This window comes from Podarcis pityusensis (genome assembly GCF_964106645.2).
Source record: "Podarcis pityusensis genome assembly, chromosome: 13".
In the NCBI taxonomy this organism is placed as follows: Eukaryota; Metazoa; Chordata; class Lepidosauria; order Squamata; family Lacertidae; genus Podarcis; species Podarcis pityusensis.
This window is the reverse complement of record NC_138038.1, coordinates 18,842,463-18,856,686: the sequence shown is the minus strand read 5'-3', so window position 1 is coordinate 18,856,686 and position 14,224 is coordinate 18,842,463. Positions and strand designations below refer to the sequence as shown.

At 45.9% G+C, this 14,224-nt stretch overlaps 1 protein-coding gene across 4 annotated transcripts in view; it reads right to left on the bottom strand.

The window, feature by feature from the left end:
• Positions 1 to 12,460, bottom strand: part of ETV4 (ETS variant transcription factor 4) — a 40,688-nt gene extending 28,228 nt beyond the window's left edge. Inside the window, exons 1-4 of one of the 4 annotated variants that reach the window (XM_080979423.1) lie at positions 12,267 to 12,460; positions 11,300 to 11,401; positions 11,057 to 11,153; positions 9,064 to 9,111 (exon numbers count right to left, since the gene is read on the bottom strand). In XM_080979423.1, coding sequence (XP_080835549.1) covers positions 9,064 to 9,111; positions 11,057 to 11,153; positions 11,300 to 11,359 — 205 coding nt within the window. In that variant the 5' untranslated portion in view covers positions 11,360 to 11,401; positions 12,267 to 12,460. Of the gene's footprint in view, positions 1 to 3,773; positions 3,877 to 9,063; positions 9,112 to 11,056; positions 11,154 to 11,299; positions 11,402 to 12,266 lie in introns of those variants that run through there. The other 3 variants (XM_080979422.1, XM_080979424.1, XM_080979425.1) reach the window with 3 other exon arrangements.
• Between the last annotated feature and the right edge of the window lie 1,764 nt (positions 12,461 to 14,224).

The window sequence follows — 14,224 nt, the reverse complement described above, 5'->3', positions numbered from 1 at the left end:
TGGGAGGTTCAAATCCTCGCACAGAGTGAAGCTCACTAACTGACTTTTGGGCCACACCCTCAGCCTAATCAAACTCGAATGATGCTGGGGCGGGGGGGAGAGAAATGGGAAGAGATAGTCTTGTATCCCTTTCATGGAAGCGGAAAAATTGAATCAGGCTAATGCACAGAAAACTATTCCCGTATTTTTCGCTCTATAAGATGCACCAGACCACAAGACGCACCTAGTTTTTGGAGGAGGAAAACAAGAAAAAAATATTCTGCATCTCAGAAGCCAGAACAGCAAGAGGGATCACTGCGCAGTGAAAGCAGCAATCCCTCTTGCTGTTCTGGCTTCTGGGATAGCTGCGCAGCCTGCATTCGCTCCATAAGACGCACACACATTTCCCCTTACTTTTAAGGAGGGAAAAAGTGAGTCTTATAGAGCAAAAAATACGGTAAGTCTTTTGGATGAAATGCAGATTTTTATTTTTTTTAAAAGGTTTTAAATAAACAAAATAAAGAAACAGGAGGCCCAGGTGCGAAATCTGCCTCACTCAACACAGTTGAGTTGAAGGAAGACCCCTCCCCGCCACAAAAAAAATACAATATTTACAAATGCCTTCCTTCTCTCCCAGCATGTCATTCCTGAATGTTGCAAAGAAGCAATATGTGTTCTGGGAAGGAGCCCTTTTCAGCTCAAGGGTCTGCGTTCTAACCATTCTTTTTTTAACGTCATTTACAAAACACAGCGTGTTAAAAATCCCCCATGTAAGATCACTAGCAGAATAATGTTCCCCACAGTTTATTATTGTCACCACCGACCATTGTGAATTAACAAATCTCAAGAATGACTCCTGAAACGACATACTTAAGAAGGGGGAGCTAGAAAAAAACACGTCTGCCAAATCCTAGGCCCTTTCTCTGGATGCAATATTTTCCACTGTGGGAATCAGCTTTCGGAAGAAATCTTGGGCAGAAACAAATAACGGAGAAGGTTGGCATTGAAAGTTCACCCAAGTTTGTCAGGATCGATCTGAGAGCAGAGATTTGGAGGGTTCAGCAGACCCCAAATGAAGTGCTGCTTCTGGAAGAAATTGGTACAGGCTTTCAGTCTGGGCAGTTTGCATATTTACCGTCTTACCCAACACTGCTGCTTCATGAGCGCAGCAGATTTCGGCATGCTTAACAGAGCTTTGACCTCCTCTGCAGACCTCAGAAATGTTTCCAAGGGCGCACAGGAAAAGGGGAAGTCCCATTGCATTAGCAGAACCTCCTTCCCCCCACCCCCAGCATTGGACGCAAATATATAGAATCACAGAATTGTAGAGTTGGAAGGGACCCAATGGTCATCTAGTCCAACCCCCTGCAACGCAGAAATCTCGGCTAAAGCATCCATGACAGACGGCCACCCAACCTCTGCTTAAACACCTCCAAGGAAGGGGAGTCCACTATTCCCCAACAGCGCTGTCTTTAGCATATGCGCCGCAGTGGTGCAAAGATCTGTCCAGCTCCCCCAAATTTAGTTTAGCCCCCAAATTAACTTTTACTATGCTTTTGTCAGACACCACGCTTACGCCTTAATCTCTTGTTTATGAAAGAAGGGAGGGAAAAGAAACAATTTTTTTTATTTTCTCATTTCTTTACAATGCACTTCTACTTAAGTATACAACACCACCACACTTAAACTTATAAGTATTGTTTAGGCACCTAGTTAGGAGAAACATTACAGAGCAGTTCAATACAATACGTAACATAATATTTTGATGTAGGAGTTAATTTCGCGTGCGCGGCGCCATTGTGAATGACAAGTGCGTCTTTGGTAAAGGAGCGCACAAAGTCGAAAGTTCTTTAGTGAAACAGTAGGTATACATTTCGGTAACACCTAGGTATACAGTGGTACCTCAGGTTACATACGCTTCAGGTTACATACGCTTCAGGTTACAGACTCTGTTAACCCAGAAATAGTGCTTCAGGTTAAGAACTTTGCTTCAGGATGAGAACAGAAATCATGCTCCAGCGGCACAGCGGCAGCAGGAGGCCCCATTAGCTAAAGTGGTGCTTCAGGTTAAGAACAGTTTCAGGTTAAGAACAGACCTCCAGAACGAATTAAGTACTTAACCCGAGGTACCACTGTATATGTATTTTGCTTTTCTAGCTTGATCAAAACTATTTATTATTTCATAAGAGGTAGATAGTTAAGAGCTTAGGTGGCTTCAGAGGGGGGCGCCTGCCCCCCCCCAGAATTCAGTGCCCAGGTGCCCCACACCCCTTGCACCCCCAGGTAAAGACGGCCCTGTATCCCCAAGGAAGACTGTTTCACTGTCAAACAGCTCTTACTGTCAAAAAGTTCTTCCTGATTTACCACAGAAATCCTTCCAAATGCAGAGCTATGGAGATGATAATAATAATAAATTTTTATTTATACTCCGCCCTTCCCGGTTCAAAAAGCAGGCTCAGGGCGGCTAACAACAAATTTAAAACACTTAATTGTAAAAGCAGCATAAAATACAGTATAATAACATGAATAACAATAAAATTCAAAGTTCAGAAATCAATTTACGGGAAATCTATCTAATAAGCATTAGATAATCACCAGCGATAGCTGGCTGAATTAGTCCTACTTGGGCGAGTGAGGAGGCCAGGGGAGAATCAGCTATGGGGTCTCGGAGCGGGTATTCACATCCCAACCACATATTCTGCATGGATCTCCTTAAAAACTAGAGTTTTGGTGAAATACCAAGCTTGCTTACCTAGAAGCAACACACCACTAGATTCAAGTGTACTAACAAAACAAGCATGCCTAGAATTGTAGCCTTATGGTCCCCACTTCAAATCAAAGTGGCCCGCCTTTTACATAAAAACAGATAATCGATTGGTTTTGTGAAAAAAGGACTCACCACCTCTGTGTATCCTCAAGCCAAGGCTGGAAAGGCATCTAACATGCCATGATTTCAGTCGTCCCGGCCAAAGCATTTGAACGAGGCCAGACAGTAGGAGAGCTCAACATTTCCTCCTAGAGACGGCAAATTTATTCCTCTCTAAGCAGACATTGGGGTTGACTGGAAAGCAACCAAGAAGCCCGGAAAGCTCATCCAAGGTAGATGGAACATCTACCTTAATAGCACAGAGAGCTGCCTTATACAGAGCCAGGCTGATTTTGTCTACTTAGCCCAGCATCAAGCACTTCAAGGCTGCTAATGGTTCTCCATCCAGAGGTCTTCTTCCTTCTTCCTTCTCCTGCTACCCAATCCCTTTCTCAGCTAGAGATGCTCAGAAAGGACCTTCTGCACACAAAGAAAATGGTCCACCGTGGAGCTATGGTTCCTTCCCTGCATAGGACTCTGTCAGATGTGTTCTTGATGCCAGCAGTCTCCAAAATATAAAATAATGAATCAGGAAAAGATGGACAGGGGGAGAGGGAATCCACAACTGCAACAGGCTAAAAATTAGCAGGATACCCAAGAAGCAGAGACTACATTGCCTAAGAAGCAGGGAGAGGGTTTGTTTAAAAAAAGCAAGCAGCTGCTTTCAAACAGGCCAACGCATTTTGGTCCAAGGCACACACACACACACAAGTTGTGAAATGAAATGGCAAAAAAGAACCAGTTTCTCAGTCTGAGGCTCCCTTTGAGCTGGGGGGGTCACTGGACAATTGGCCCCACGTACACACACACACACACACACACAATCAATCAGCTAAATTGCAACCTAGTATATAACTGAAAATCATAAATAATAAAAAAAGAGAGATTCATGGAGCCTAAATCAAGGGCTGTTGCCTCCAATACCTACATAGACTCTTCATGATCCAAGACAGAACACCAAATACTAGAGGCAAGCAATGGGGGATTATTCTCTCTCATTCTGCCTTGCAAGAAAGCTTCCAAAGGCTTATGACCGGCCACAGGACTAGACAAGCCTTTGCTCTGATCCAACAAAGAGGTTATTATAGTCATGTCTTTTCATCTTGCCCGACGCCCACTATAAGGCAACAGACCTCTTTCTCAAACAGCAGCTTTATTTAACAGCTCGCCTGGTAACCACAGGCAAGCGGAAAATCATAGCATTGGAAGGGACCCCAAGGATCATCCAGTCTAACCCCCTGCAATGCAGGAATCTCAGATAAACCATCCATGACAGATGGCCACCCGACCTCTGCTTAAAAACCTCCAAGGAAGGAGAGTTCACAACCTCCCGAGGGAGACCGTTCCACTGCCAAACTTCCCTTCTCCACAACCAGCGTCGAAATGCAGTAGAGGGACAGACATGCATATTTCTGCAAATTTGTCTCTCTGAAAGCCGGTGGCCATTGGCAGACCTTCTGGCAGTGAGTTCCGTATGTTAACTCTGTGCTGTGCTGTACGCTGTCCTACCCGCAGCTCCTGAAACCAACGTTGGGATTACAAATATAGGAGCCAATAAATATCTGTCACAAATCAAAACTGCTGGTTTCAACGTAGCCTTGCCACTCGTCACGGATCGCCTTGTCACACACCTCCAGCCAGTAGATTTGGCAGAAGGCTTTTCTTTTTTTAACTAACCTGCTGGCTGTGTTGGAAAGGGCTTTCCCTCTTCCACAGCCAGCATGGAAATGCAGGCTATTTTTTTTTTTTTTTAAATGCACATACTATATCTATTTCACAAGTGTTTTATGCACTACTCTTGTGAAATGCAACACTGTTATTTGTTTCAATGCTATTGCTCCTGTACACTTTAGGAGTCCCATTGACTGTGGTTTCCGTGTAATTTACAAGGCTGTCATGCAGGGATCTCTCAGAGTCTGTTAACACACTCACATCACTCAAATATGTGTGATGATGATGCCCTTTATGATTGCAAGCCATTGTGATCCCAGATAAAATTCCCACACTTTCCCCCACCCACCCCGGAGGTAAGGCTGGACCACACGACCCCAGCTGAGCTCAGCATGTGTGCCGAGACGGGAGGCGGAAAAGGCACGTTCAAGACTAGCTAAACGCCGACTAACATTCGATCGGCTGCATTCCCCAAACCAGCTCCCAGCAAACTCTCGTATTGACACCATCCCAGAACAAAGCCTGTCAAAAGAGATGCAGCCATCGCCTGTCCCCGAAATTCCAATGTACGCCAAGAAACCTGAGATCGCAGAGTTTAACCGTTGCGTTGGGGTTGGGGGTCGAAGCCTTGGCCCCACAGCCCTCCCCATGCCCTTGTCTCAGGGCCTGTCCTCTGGCACAACGTTGCTGGGCAGGGTCTGAATCTCACTGGGGTGCAGCAAAAGAGCTCAGCTAGTGGTGCAGCAATAAAACTGCTAGCACATTTGCAAAGCTTAGCAAGGTCCAGTATGGGTTCAACTTGGATGGGGGAACATGTGTTGAGATTCCTGCATCATAGCAGGTTGGACTCATGTGTTTGAAACTCAGATATATAAGCTAGGGGCCAAATGGCTCTGTAAACCAAGGTTGCAGTCGCTGAAAGGGAATGTCTAGCTGCCATTTTGGAGCAAGTCGGCTCTAAAGTCTTATTTTTCAAGTGGTGGACTGACTGGGATGGATTATCAGTTAAATATCTGGCTAGTTCAGATGACAACCTTGAGCTAGGTTAAGAGCTCTGAGAAATTCAAGAAGAAAAGTCACTTTTATCCAGGGACAGTCCACATATATATTCAGTGTCGGATTTACATATAAGCTAAACAAGCTATAGCTTAGGGCCCCACTCTCTTAAGGACCCAAAAAAAACTGGATGTACATTTCCAAAATATAAGATAAAAAACAAAATAAAACCTACATACAGCAACAGTGTTTTGTTTTGTGTTGTGTAGCCTCCTATGATGTAAGTCATGGGCCCCGCCTGCTAGCCTGCTCCCTAAAATATCACTGGTTTGCTCATTTCCACATAGCATATATTCAACACAAAAAACAGTGACGATCTGTTGTTGACAAACGACAGCTGGACATATAAAGGGTCCCATTACCTTCAGTAGCTTTGGGCCTCATCAAACCTAAATCCGGCCCTGTATATATTAGCCGATTCCGACCTCTTTATCTTAATGGTGACACGGACCATTCATAATGTTAAGAATATTTTTCACAACTCAGAACACAGCAGTAGGGTGGGGTAAGTAAGACAAGCTGCAACAATTCACTATAACCTTGTTCACTGCTCCTGCTCAGGCCGCACGGGAAAAGCATTTTAGTTCCTGAAATTCATCCTGATTGCGCAGGTAAAATCTCACGGATAGCATTCTACAGTATTAGTGTGTGAAAACGGTCTAGATCCAAGGATCCCCAGGCATGTACCTCCAGATGGTGGAGATGTCAAGGGACATCTTGGTGACCCGGGCATCTTCACTTGATCACAAGTGGCCAATAGGCACATGGCTAATTTTGAACACTGGTCGGACTAAACGACGTTCAGCGTCCCTTCCAGCTCTGTGATTCTTTGAGTCCCCTGTAGATTCTGATATTGATAGCAGCTGCATTCCACAAACTGTTTCCAAAGAGCTAAAGGTAAAGGGACCCCTGACCATTAGGTCCAGTTGTGGCCGACTCTGGGGTTGCAGCACTCATCTCGCTTTATTGGCCGAGGGAGCCGGCGTACAGCTTCCGGGTCATGTGGCCAGCATGACTAAGCGGCTTCTGGCAAACCAGAGCAGTGCATGGAAACGCTGTTTACCTTCCCACCGGAGTGGTACCTATTTATCTACTTGCACTTTGACATGCTTTCAAACTGCTAGGTTGGCAGGAGCAGGGACCGAGCAACGGGAGCTCACCCCGTCGCAGGGATTCGAACCGCCAACCTTCTGATCGGCAAGTCCTAGGCTCTGTGGTTTAACCCACAGTGCCACCGGCGTCCCTTCCAAAGAGCTACCCTCCACAATTAGCAGAGGATCTACAATTAGTAGAGGGCTGTTATTCCCACTTTGCACAGCATATCCAGGAAGATCAGGTTAAAGGTTTCTCAGTCTGTATGTCTTGCCACTTCCAGGTGGGGAGGGCAGCCCTCCTCCGAGGGCCTAACCCACCACCCACCCACCATCCAGAATCTGTATTTTTCCAATTGTCCCTATTCCCCAGAGACATGCACAATTTCCCCAAATCTGATGAATCCACGTGTCTTGTTGCATCGCTATTTTGTTCCGGCAATTGCTTTTTTTCTTTTCTTTTGTAAGTTTGATGTGACCGAGCTGCAAAGAGTTGCAACTCTTTGAAAGTTTGAGTTTCCTCTTTCAAATCCCTGGAAGTTTCAGTTCCAAGTGCATGGGGTTCATCGCATATATGTGTGAAATGTACACACATGGACCTTAAGATACCAAGCAAAGGCACAGCCTGGCGTTTTGAGTGCTGCAAAGCTCTGCTTCTGTTGCTAGAATGTTATGGGACAATCATGTGCTTCTGTCTAGTCAATCTGGAACCAAAATAGCCTCCTTCGATTTAAACTAGTGCTGGATAGGCTCATACAGAGTAAACCACATTAAGAGTCTGGCAAACTTTGGCAGTACTGAAGAGGAGGGAAGGAAGTGATCCTCTGGTTGAGAATACTCTAGGTCAGGAATGGGGAAACTTTGACCCTACTTTTGGAATACACACTGAAGTGAAAGCACCCAGAATCCATTCCCCCTCTCCCATTGTTTGTCAGATATATGTTCGACGAAGACCCACCATATGAAACCTATTTCGATTCTGAGCTTCCTTCCTCCCCGAAGCTGTAAGATCTCCCCTTCACAAATACAAAACAAGGATACTACATTTCTTCTCAGATATCCTCAAACCACTGCCAACACAATCAGCAGATCTTAAGAGCATAGAATTCCAGTACAGGAACTGAATTTCTGACATACTAAGCATTTTAAGAAAAATAAAAAAAGCAGAAGCGAAAATGCAAGGCCCAAGGTTCTAGTCCTTATGTTTATTGCAATAGAGCTGGCAACACAGTGTCACAATTCCATACACCAAGGACCATACTACCAACAGGACTGGCACATTCTTTAGGCAATATTGAGGGTGAAAAGTGAAATTCCAGAAGCAGAATACACCGTGCAGATTGATTGTTCCTGCGTGTACTGGGTCAACTTTGCAAAATCTATCCCATTTCTAGGATTCAGACTCTCAAATAATTTGGAACCTTTTGAAAATAGTTTCCTAAATCATTCCAACGCAGGAAGGGGGAAAGTTTTGGAGAAGATTCTCTCTAAAACCATGAGATCCAGTAGTTTGCTTTTTAGGTATTTATAAACAGAAGCCGTGTTTCAAGATGCTCAATTCCACTGAGAAATTATTTTCCTTGCAATTATTGGACATCTGAGAAAAAAGCACCAAGCTACGTTGTAGCACCCAGTTGATAAATCTCCTGCAGCGATATGAACATATCCGTGAGTCATCTTGGTGGAATTCCCCCTTACAACACACACTTTCTTCTTTCTTTTGAAAAATTTGTCATCAGTGCCGATGGTATGCAATTATGACTTAATCTTAGCTACGTTCTAGGGTGATCCACTGCCCAAGAACAACGGCAAGTGAAGTAAACAATACAATTTTTAACCTTTTTAACCTTTCTCAAAATGCCAGGTCCCTAGATCCACCGTCTCCGAGAACAGAAGCCAAAAACTCACTTCAAAACTGCAATTAACTACTATCGGCATTAATTGGGCTCTCAGGGAATCAACAGGCTCCCCCTTCCCAGGCCGACGTCAGTCGAGAAGCAGAGAAACAGTGGAGAGAGATATCATAACCTAACAAGCCAAAGGGAAAAGGAAACTCGAAGCCTTTAATTTATTTTTTTCCAAAGTGTGCCTCATTCAAAAGCTTAAAAGCAGGTGGCAGATCTTCAGATCTGCGAAGGAGAAAGTTTAAAGCAAACAAACCGTAGGTCCCAGACCAGCCCATTCTGGAAAAGGAAGTTTTTTGGGGTGGCCTGCCAAGTTCCTTTCATAAGCAAATAAGGACACAATGGTGTGATTCATACTCCCGAGTTTACCCAAGCCTGAGCTACATATGCAAAAGTCTCTAGAAGCAGAAGGGGGGGGGGGAGGTGGCCAAAGAAGATGAAGGGGACGGGGAAGGAAGGGGTTGGCCAGTGAAGGAATCCAACAGCTCAGCCTTACCTTCAGTCAGCCAGGTTTCCTGAAATTGGTTCAGGTCGTGGAAGAGATCTGCAAGAGAACAGGACAGGGTATGATGGCCATGGAGTGGCTGCAGCAGAACGAGAGCAATGCGTTATACGTAGGACTGCCTCTGAAGACGGTTCGGAAACCTCAGCTGGTGCAGAATTCAGCGGCCAGGTTGCTCACCGGAGCAAGACGGTTTGAGCCTATTACACCGATCCTGGTCCGACTGCCCTGGCTACCAATTAATTTCCAGGCCCAATTCAAAGTCCTGGTTTTGACCAATAAAGCCTTAAACGGCTTAGGACCGCAATGCCTCAAGGACCGCCTCTTTCCATATAAACCTACCCGGACCCTGAGATCATCTTCTGATGCCCTCCTTCGTGTGCCTTCTCCTCAAGAGGGTGGCAACAGGAAAACAGGGCCCTTTCTGCAGTGGCTCCCTGTCTGTGGAATGCTCTCCCCAGGGAAGTTCGCCTGGCACCTTCATTATACACCTTTAGGCACCAGGCAAAAATGGTGCTTTTTAACCAGGCCTTTGGTTGATCCGATTTTACATCCTATGCCCTTTTAAAATGTGTTTTTTGGGGAGGGGGGGACTATTGGGTTGTTGTTTTTATTTTTATTAGGTATTTTATTGTTTTTGTTTTTATTAAGTATTTTGTATATCTTGCTTTTATTCTGTGAACCGCCCTGAGACCCCCGGTTATAGGGTGGTATATAAATTCAATTAATCACCACCATCATCATAGTATCATAGAGCTGGAAGGGACCAGGAGAGTCATCGAGACCAACCCCCTGCAAGGCAGGAATCTTTTGCCCAACGTGGGGCTGGAACCCACAACCCTGGTATTCAGAGTCTCCTGCTTTACTGACTGAGCCATCTATCACCCATCTTGCGGCAAGGCTCCCAGGCACACAAGTGACAGGAACCTAGAATGCATGTGAATTCAGCAGAGCTTAGCTACAGGTAAGCTTGCACCCTGCTTGACTTCTCCAAACAGCCCAAGTTTCTGATCTCGTGGTCCAACTAGTGATGCAGCAGTTAAAACGAAAACAACAATTAGATCTGTATGCCACGCTTCATCCGTAGATCTCAGGGGCAGTTCGCAACATAAAATTGCAATTGAAGAAGTGCAAAATACATAATAAAAATTGAAATGAAAACAAACCGATAATCCCCTCTCCCACAACACATTTAAAAGACCATCGTATGTAAATTAGCCAAAGGCCTGGTTGCAGAAGAACATTTTTGCCTGGCACTTAAAGGTGTATAATGAAGGCACCAGCCAAACCTCCCTGGAAGGAGTATTCTACAAACAGGGTGTGGAAAAGGCCCATTTTTGTGTCCCTGTTTAGGGAAGCTTTTAATGTTTGATGTATTACTGTATTTTAACATTTGGTTGGAAGCCGCCCAGAGTGGCTGGGGGAGCCCAGCCAGATGAACGGAGTATAAATAATATATTATTAATTATTATTATTATTATTATTATTATTATTATTTGCCACCCTCCGAACCTCTTATGAGGAAGGCACATGGAGGAGTTGTAGTTCTCCAGGTGGTACTGAGGTTACAAGTTCCCTTCTCCTGCCTAAATCTGTTAGAGCCCCCTCAGGCAGGGCTGCAGACAATTCCAGAGGCTGTGCAATGACAGCAATGGGAAGGCTAAGAACATAAACTGAAGATAAACCTGGTGTGTTTCAGAAGTGTCAAAAAAAGAGAGAAGCCAAACACTGAGCATTAAAACTCATGGAAGACTCAACCCATGACAAGCTAGGGGGGGTCACACGAGAAGGGATTCCTGCTCAGCCTCAGTTCCTCAGTCTGTAAAACAGGTGCAAAAGCTGTACCAAAATATCATTATTTCAGGTCACAATGTTGCATCAGGATCCTTTTATTTCAGTGCCAACAGGCTTCACGCAGGTGGTATATTCAATTGGTCCTCATAGATAACCCACATTCGTCTCTCTCCAGGATCTCCCACATACACACCTTCGGGGTCTGGGACGTGGGGCATCCCTGGATCCATGGATTTCTTCCGCGCAGCCATCACAGCCCTGCCTTCCAGGATGCCATTTCCTGACGGTTTCTGTATTTGAAGAAGAAGAAAAATAATGCACGCAACGTAAGACAATGCTGGACTCAACTCCAGTCCGATCTACAGGCTGCAAAGTTAAAAAGGCAAGGAAAGACCAGGGAAGAGGTCCGGCGGTTCGATTCTCCTTCGTCGCTCACCTGTGCAGAAGTGTAAGGCACCTGCTGGTCCAAATACCCTTTCATCCTCCCATCAGTCATGGGTGCGAATCCCTCGCCAACATGGAGGGCCGGCAACAGACCCTGCAAGGAGAATTGCATGTAGGAGAAACAAACAGGTACCAAAATCGTGCCCCATAGCAGTCGGGACACACAGAGCATAACACAAGGATCGCAGAATTGTATACAAGATATGCATGGGCATTTCCTAATCTCTTCCCCCCTATTTCCCCCCCCCGCACCCCTTTCCCAGCCTCTTCTCTTTGCTTACTTTACTGACTTTTATTCCCACCCCCGGGGGGGGGGCGGGATTGCTATGCGCCCTCCCCATGTTGACTTCAACACCCGCCCCCCTCCCTCACTTCAAAACCCAACTTTCCTCAAAAACCGGCTTCCTTCGCTTTCCTTAGCCTAAGACTGCACGCTTGTGCCCACTTACCTGGGAGTAAGCCCCACGGGACTCAGCGAGACCGAGTAGACACGCATCAGGGTCGCGTGGGGAAAGTCTCCCGCCCCTGGTCACGCACTCCTCTTTTCTATTTGTCTCCCTTTCCTTTGGCTACCCGCCTCCCTCCCCGGATCTTTCCTACATCCTGACACCCTATCCAAAAAATCAGCTCCCTCCCGGACTAGGCCCCAGAACTGGTTCCCACGTCCTTTTCCTCCCCGCTATAATTTACCAAAAAAAAAACACAACTTCTGCGACGTGAGGCGACATCGCCACCCCAATTTGCCTTAAAAAGTTATTTTCCCCGCGCCTTCACCCAGTGCTTTTTTCGGGGGGGGGGGCGCAGGGAAAGCATACCCCTAAATCTTTGGTGAATCTTTGTACTTTTGTCCATTTGCTGTATTTATTTTTCCCGATCTGAACTGTAAAATGGTGATTTTCTGGAGTCAAAATGAGAGTAATCCTTAATATTTTTTTAGCAAAAAAAAGCACTGCCCTCACCTGAGATTGGAAAAAGAGTGGGGGGGTCAGTCCAGGTCTTTGCAGTCGGCCCCCACCGCAGGGCAGCTGATCCCCGATAACAGAGCTACGCTACTTCTCGTGGGACGGCGCCGAGTAAGGTTGCTCCCGCCTCCAGCCCGGGAGTCGTTTCCTCTTTCACAGAAACAGACTCTTTTCTGTTTCTCTTTGTTTCATTGACTTTGTGAATGGAGGAGCGGGAGGGGCGGAATCCCCCCGCCTCGGGCGGGGGACACGCTCGGCCAATCAAGGCTCCGCGTCGCCCTTATCCGGCCGGGGAGGGGCGTGGCTTGAGCGCCCCGAGCCAATCCGCGCGAGCTGCTCTAAGATTCATTCACGGCTGGAACTCCCATTCATAAAAAAAGAAGCACAAGAGCGCCCAAAGTTCATTCATAAAAGGCTGGGGAAGGAGGGAAACGTTGTAGGCACGTTGGTTGGGCTGCTGCCGTAGACCCGGCTGCTCCCGCCTTTCCTCTAGGCCTCAAACTGGTTCTGTTGCTGCGTTTGTAAAGGCGTTGAGATCGGTTTACCTCCCCCTTTACGTCCGTCAACAGGCGAGGCGTGGTGACGGTGGCAGGAATCAAGTAGATAAAAAAAAACTAATCTACATCATAGGTTATGCTTAGGTATTTGGGAAAATTTTGTCTAAACGAGCTTCCTTTTTAAAAAAAGTGAGTTGAAGGGATTTTATTTTGGGATTTCAGGTTTGCAGGGAGGGGGGTTTCTAGTAGGGAAGGTGCAGTTTAAAGGGGGGAAATCCCTTTATGTTGCATATGCTAAAAGCTGAATTGTTTATAATAGTTAATAATATTGGGTTTTTAAGCCTTTTATGCCACTTTTTAAAGCAAAGGCGCTTTAATTTTTCTTTCCACATACACTTTATTTTATTCCTTATGCTTTACTGAGAAGTGCCAGGTCAGGCTACTACAATAAAATAATGTATTTTTCCATTTATAAAACTATATATTCCCCCCCCCCCCAAGTTTAAAATTGGGAGTCGTCTTATACACGGATAGTGCATATGGAGGGATTTCTTTATTTGGAGTCCCAAAAACGGGTTGTGTTATACACGGAAAAATACAGTATACAGTGGTACCTCGGGTTACATACGCTTCAGGTTACAGACTCCGCTAACCCAGAAATAGTACCTCGGGTTAAGAACTTTGCTTCAGGATGAGAACACAAATTGTGCTCCGGCGGCAGCAGGAGGCCCCATTAGCTAAAGTGGTGCTTCAGGTTAAGAACAGTTTCAGGTTAAGAACGGACCTCTGGAACGAATTAAGTACTTAACCCGAGGTACCAGTGTATAATTATAAATACATAGGCCCATTTGACTTGTTTCAGGGTTTGTGCTCAGCAAACAGGTCCACATTCATGCCATATATTTAAGTCAATATCATACCATGGCTTCCCCCCAGGTAATCCTGAGAGCTGAGGTTTGTTAAGGGTGCCGAAAGTTGTTAGGAGATCCCTATTCCCTTCCCAGAGCTACCATTGCTCATACACCCTGAATTCAGCCATTCATGAATATCATCATATCATAGACATCTAAGTGGAGACCTCAAGACGGTTGGATGGCCCCTTGTACGCCTCCTTCTGGCGACTCCTGCAGCCAAGCTGGTGCCACACATATTTCTCTGCTTTCCTTTGGACTGCATCAGCGAGGCTGGGGGGGGGGGGACATGTCATCTGGGCAGCTCAGGACCTCCAAACACACTGCCCAGGCTTGCGCCCTGGGGAGGTCACTTCGGGGCTGCTAATGCAGCAGTAACAACATGGGACACAGTAGTTATGAGTTATTGCAGCCACAGCAGGCGCTGTGATTCTGCACCAGTCTGACTTTGTCCCTGGGTGTGCACTCTATTGTCTCTCAAGACAGACAGATGCCAAGAGCAACATAGTGGTACCTTGATAGTCAAACTATCAAGAGCTATTAGCTC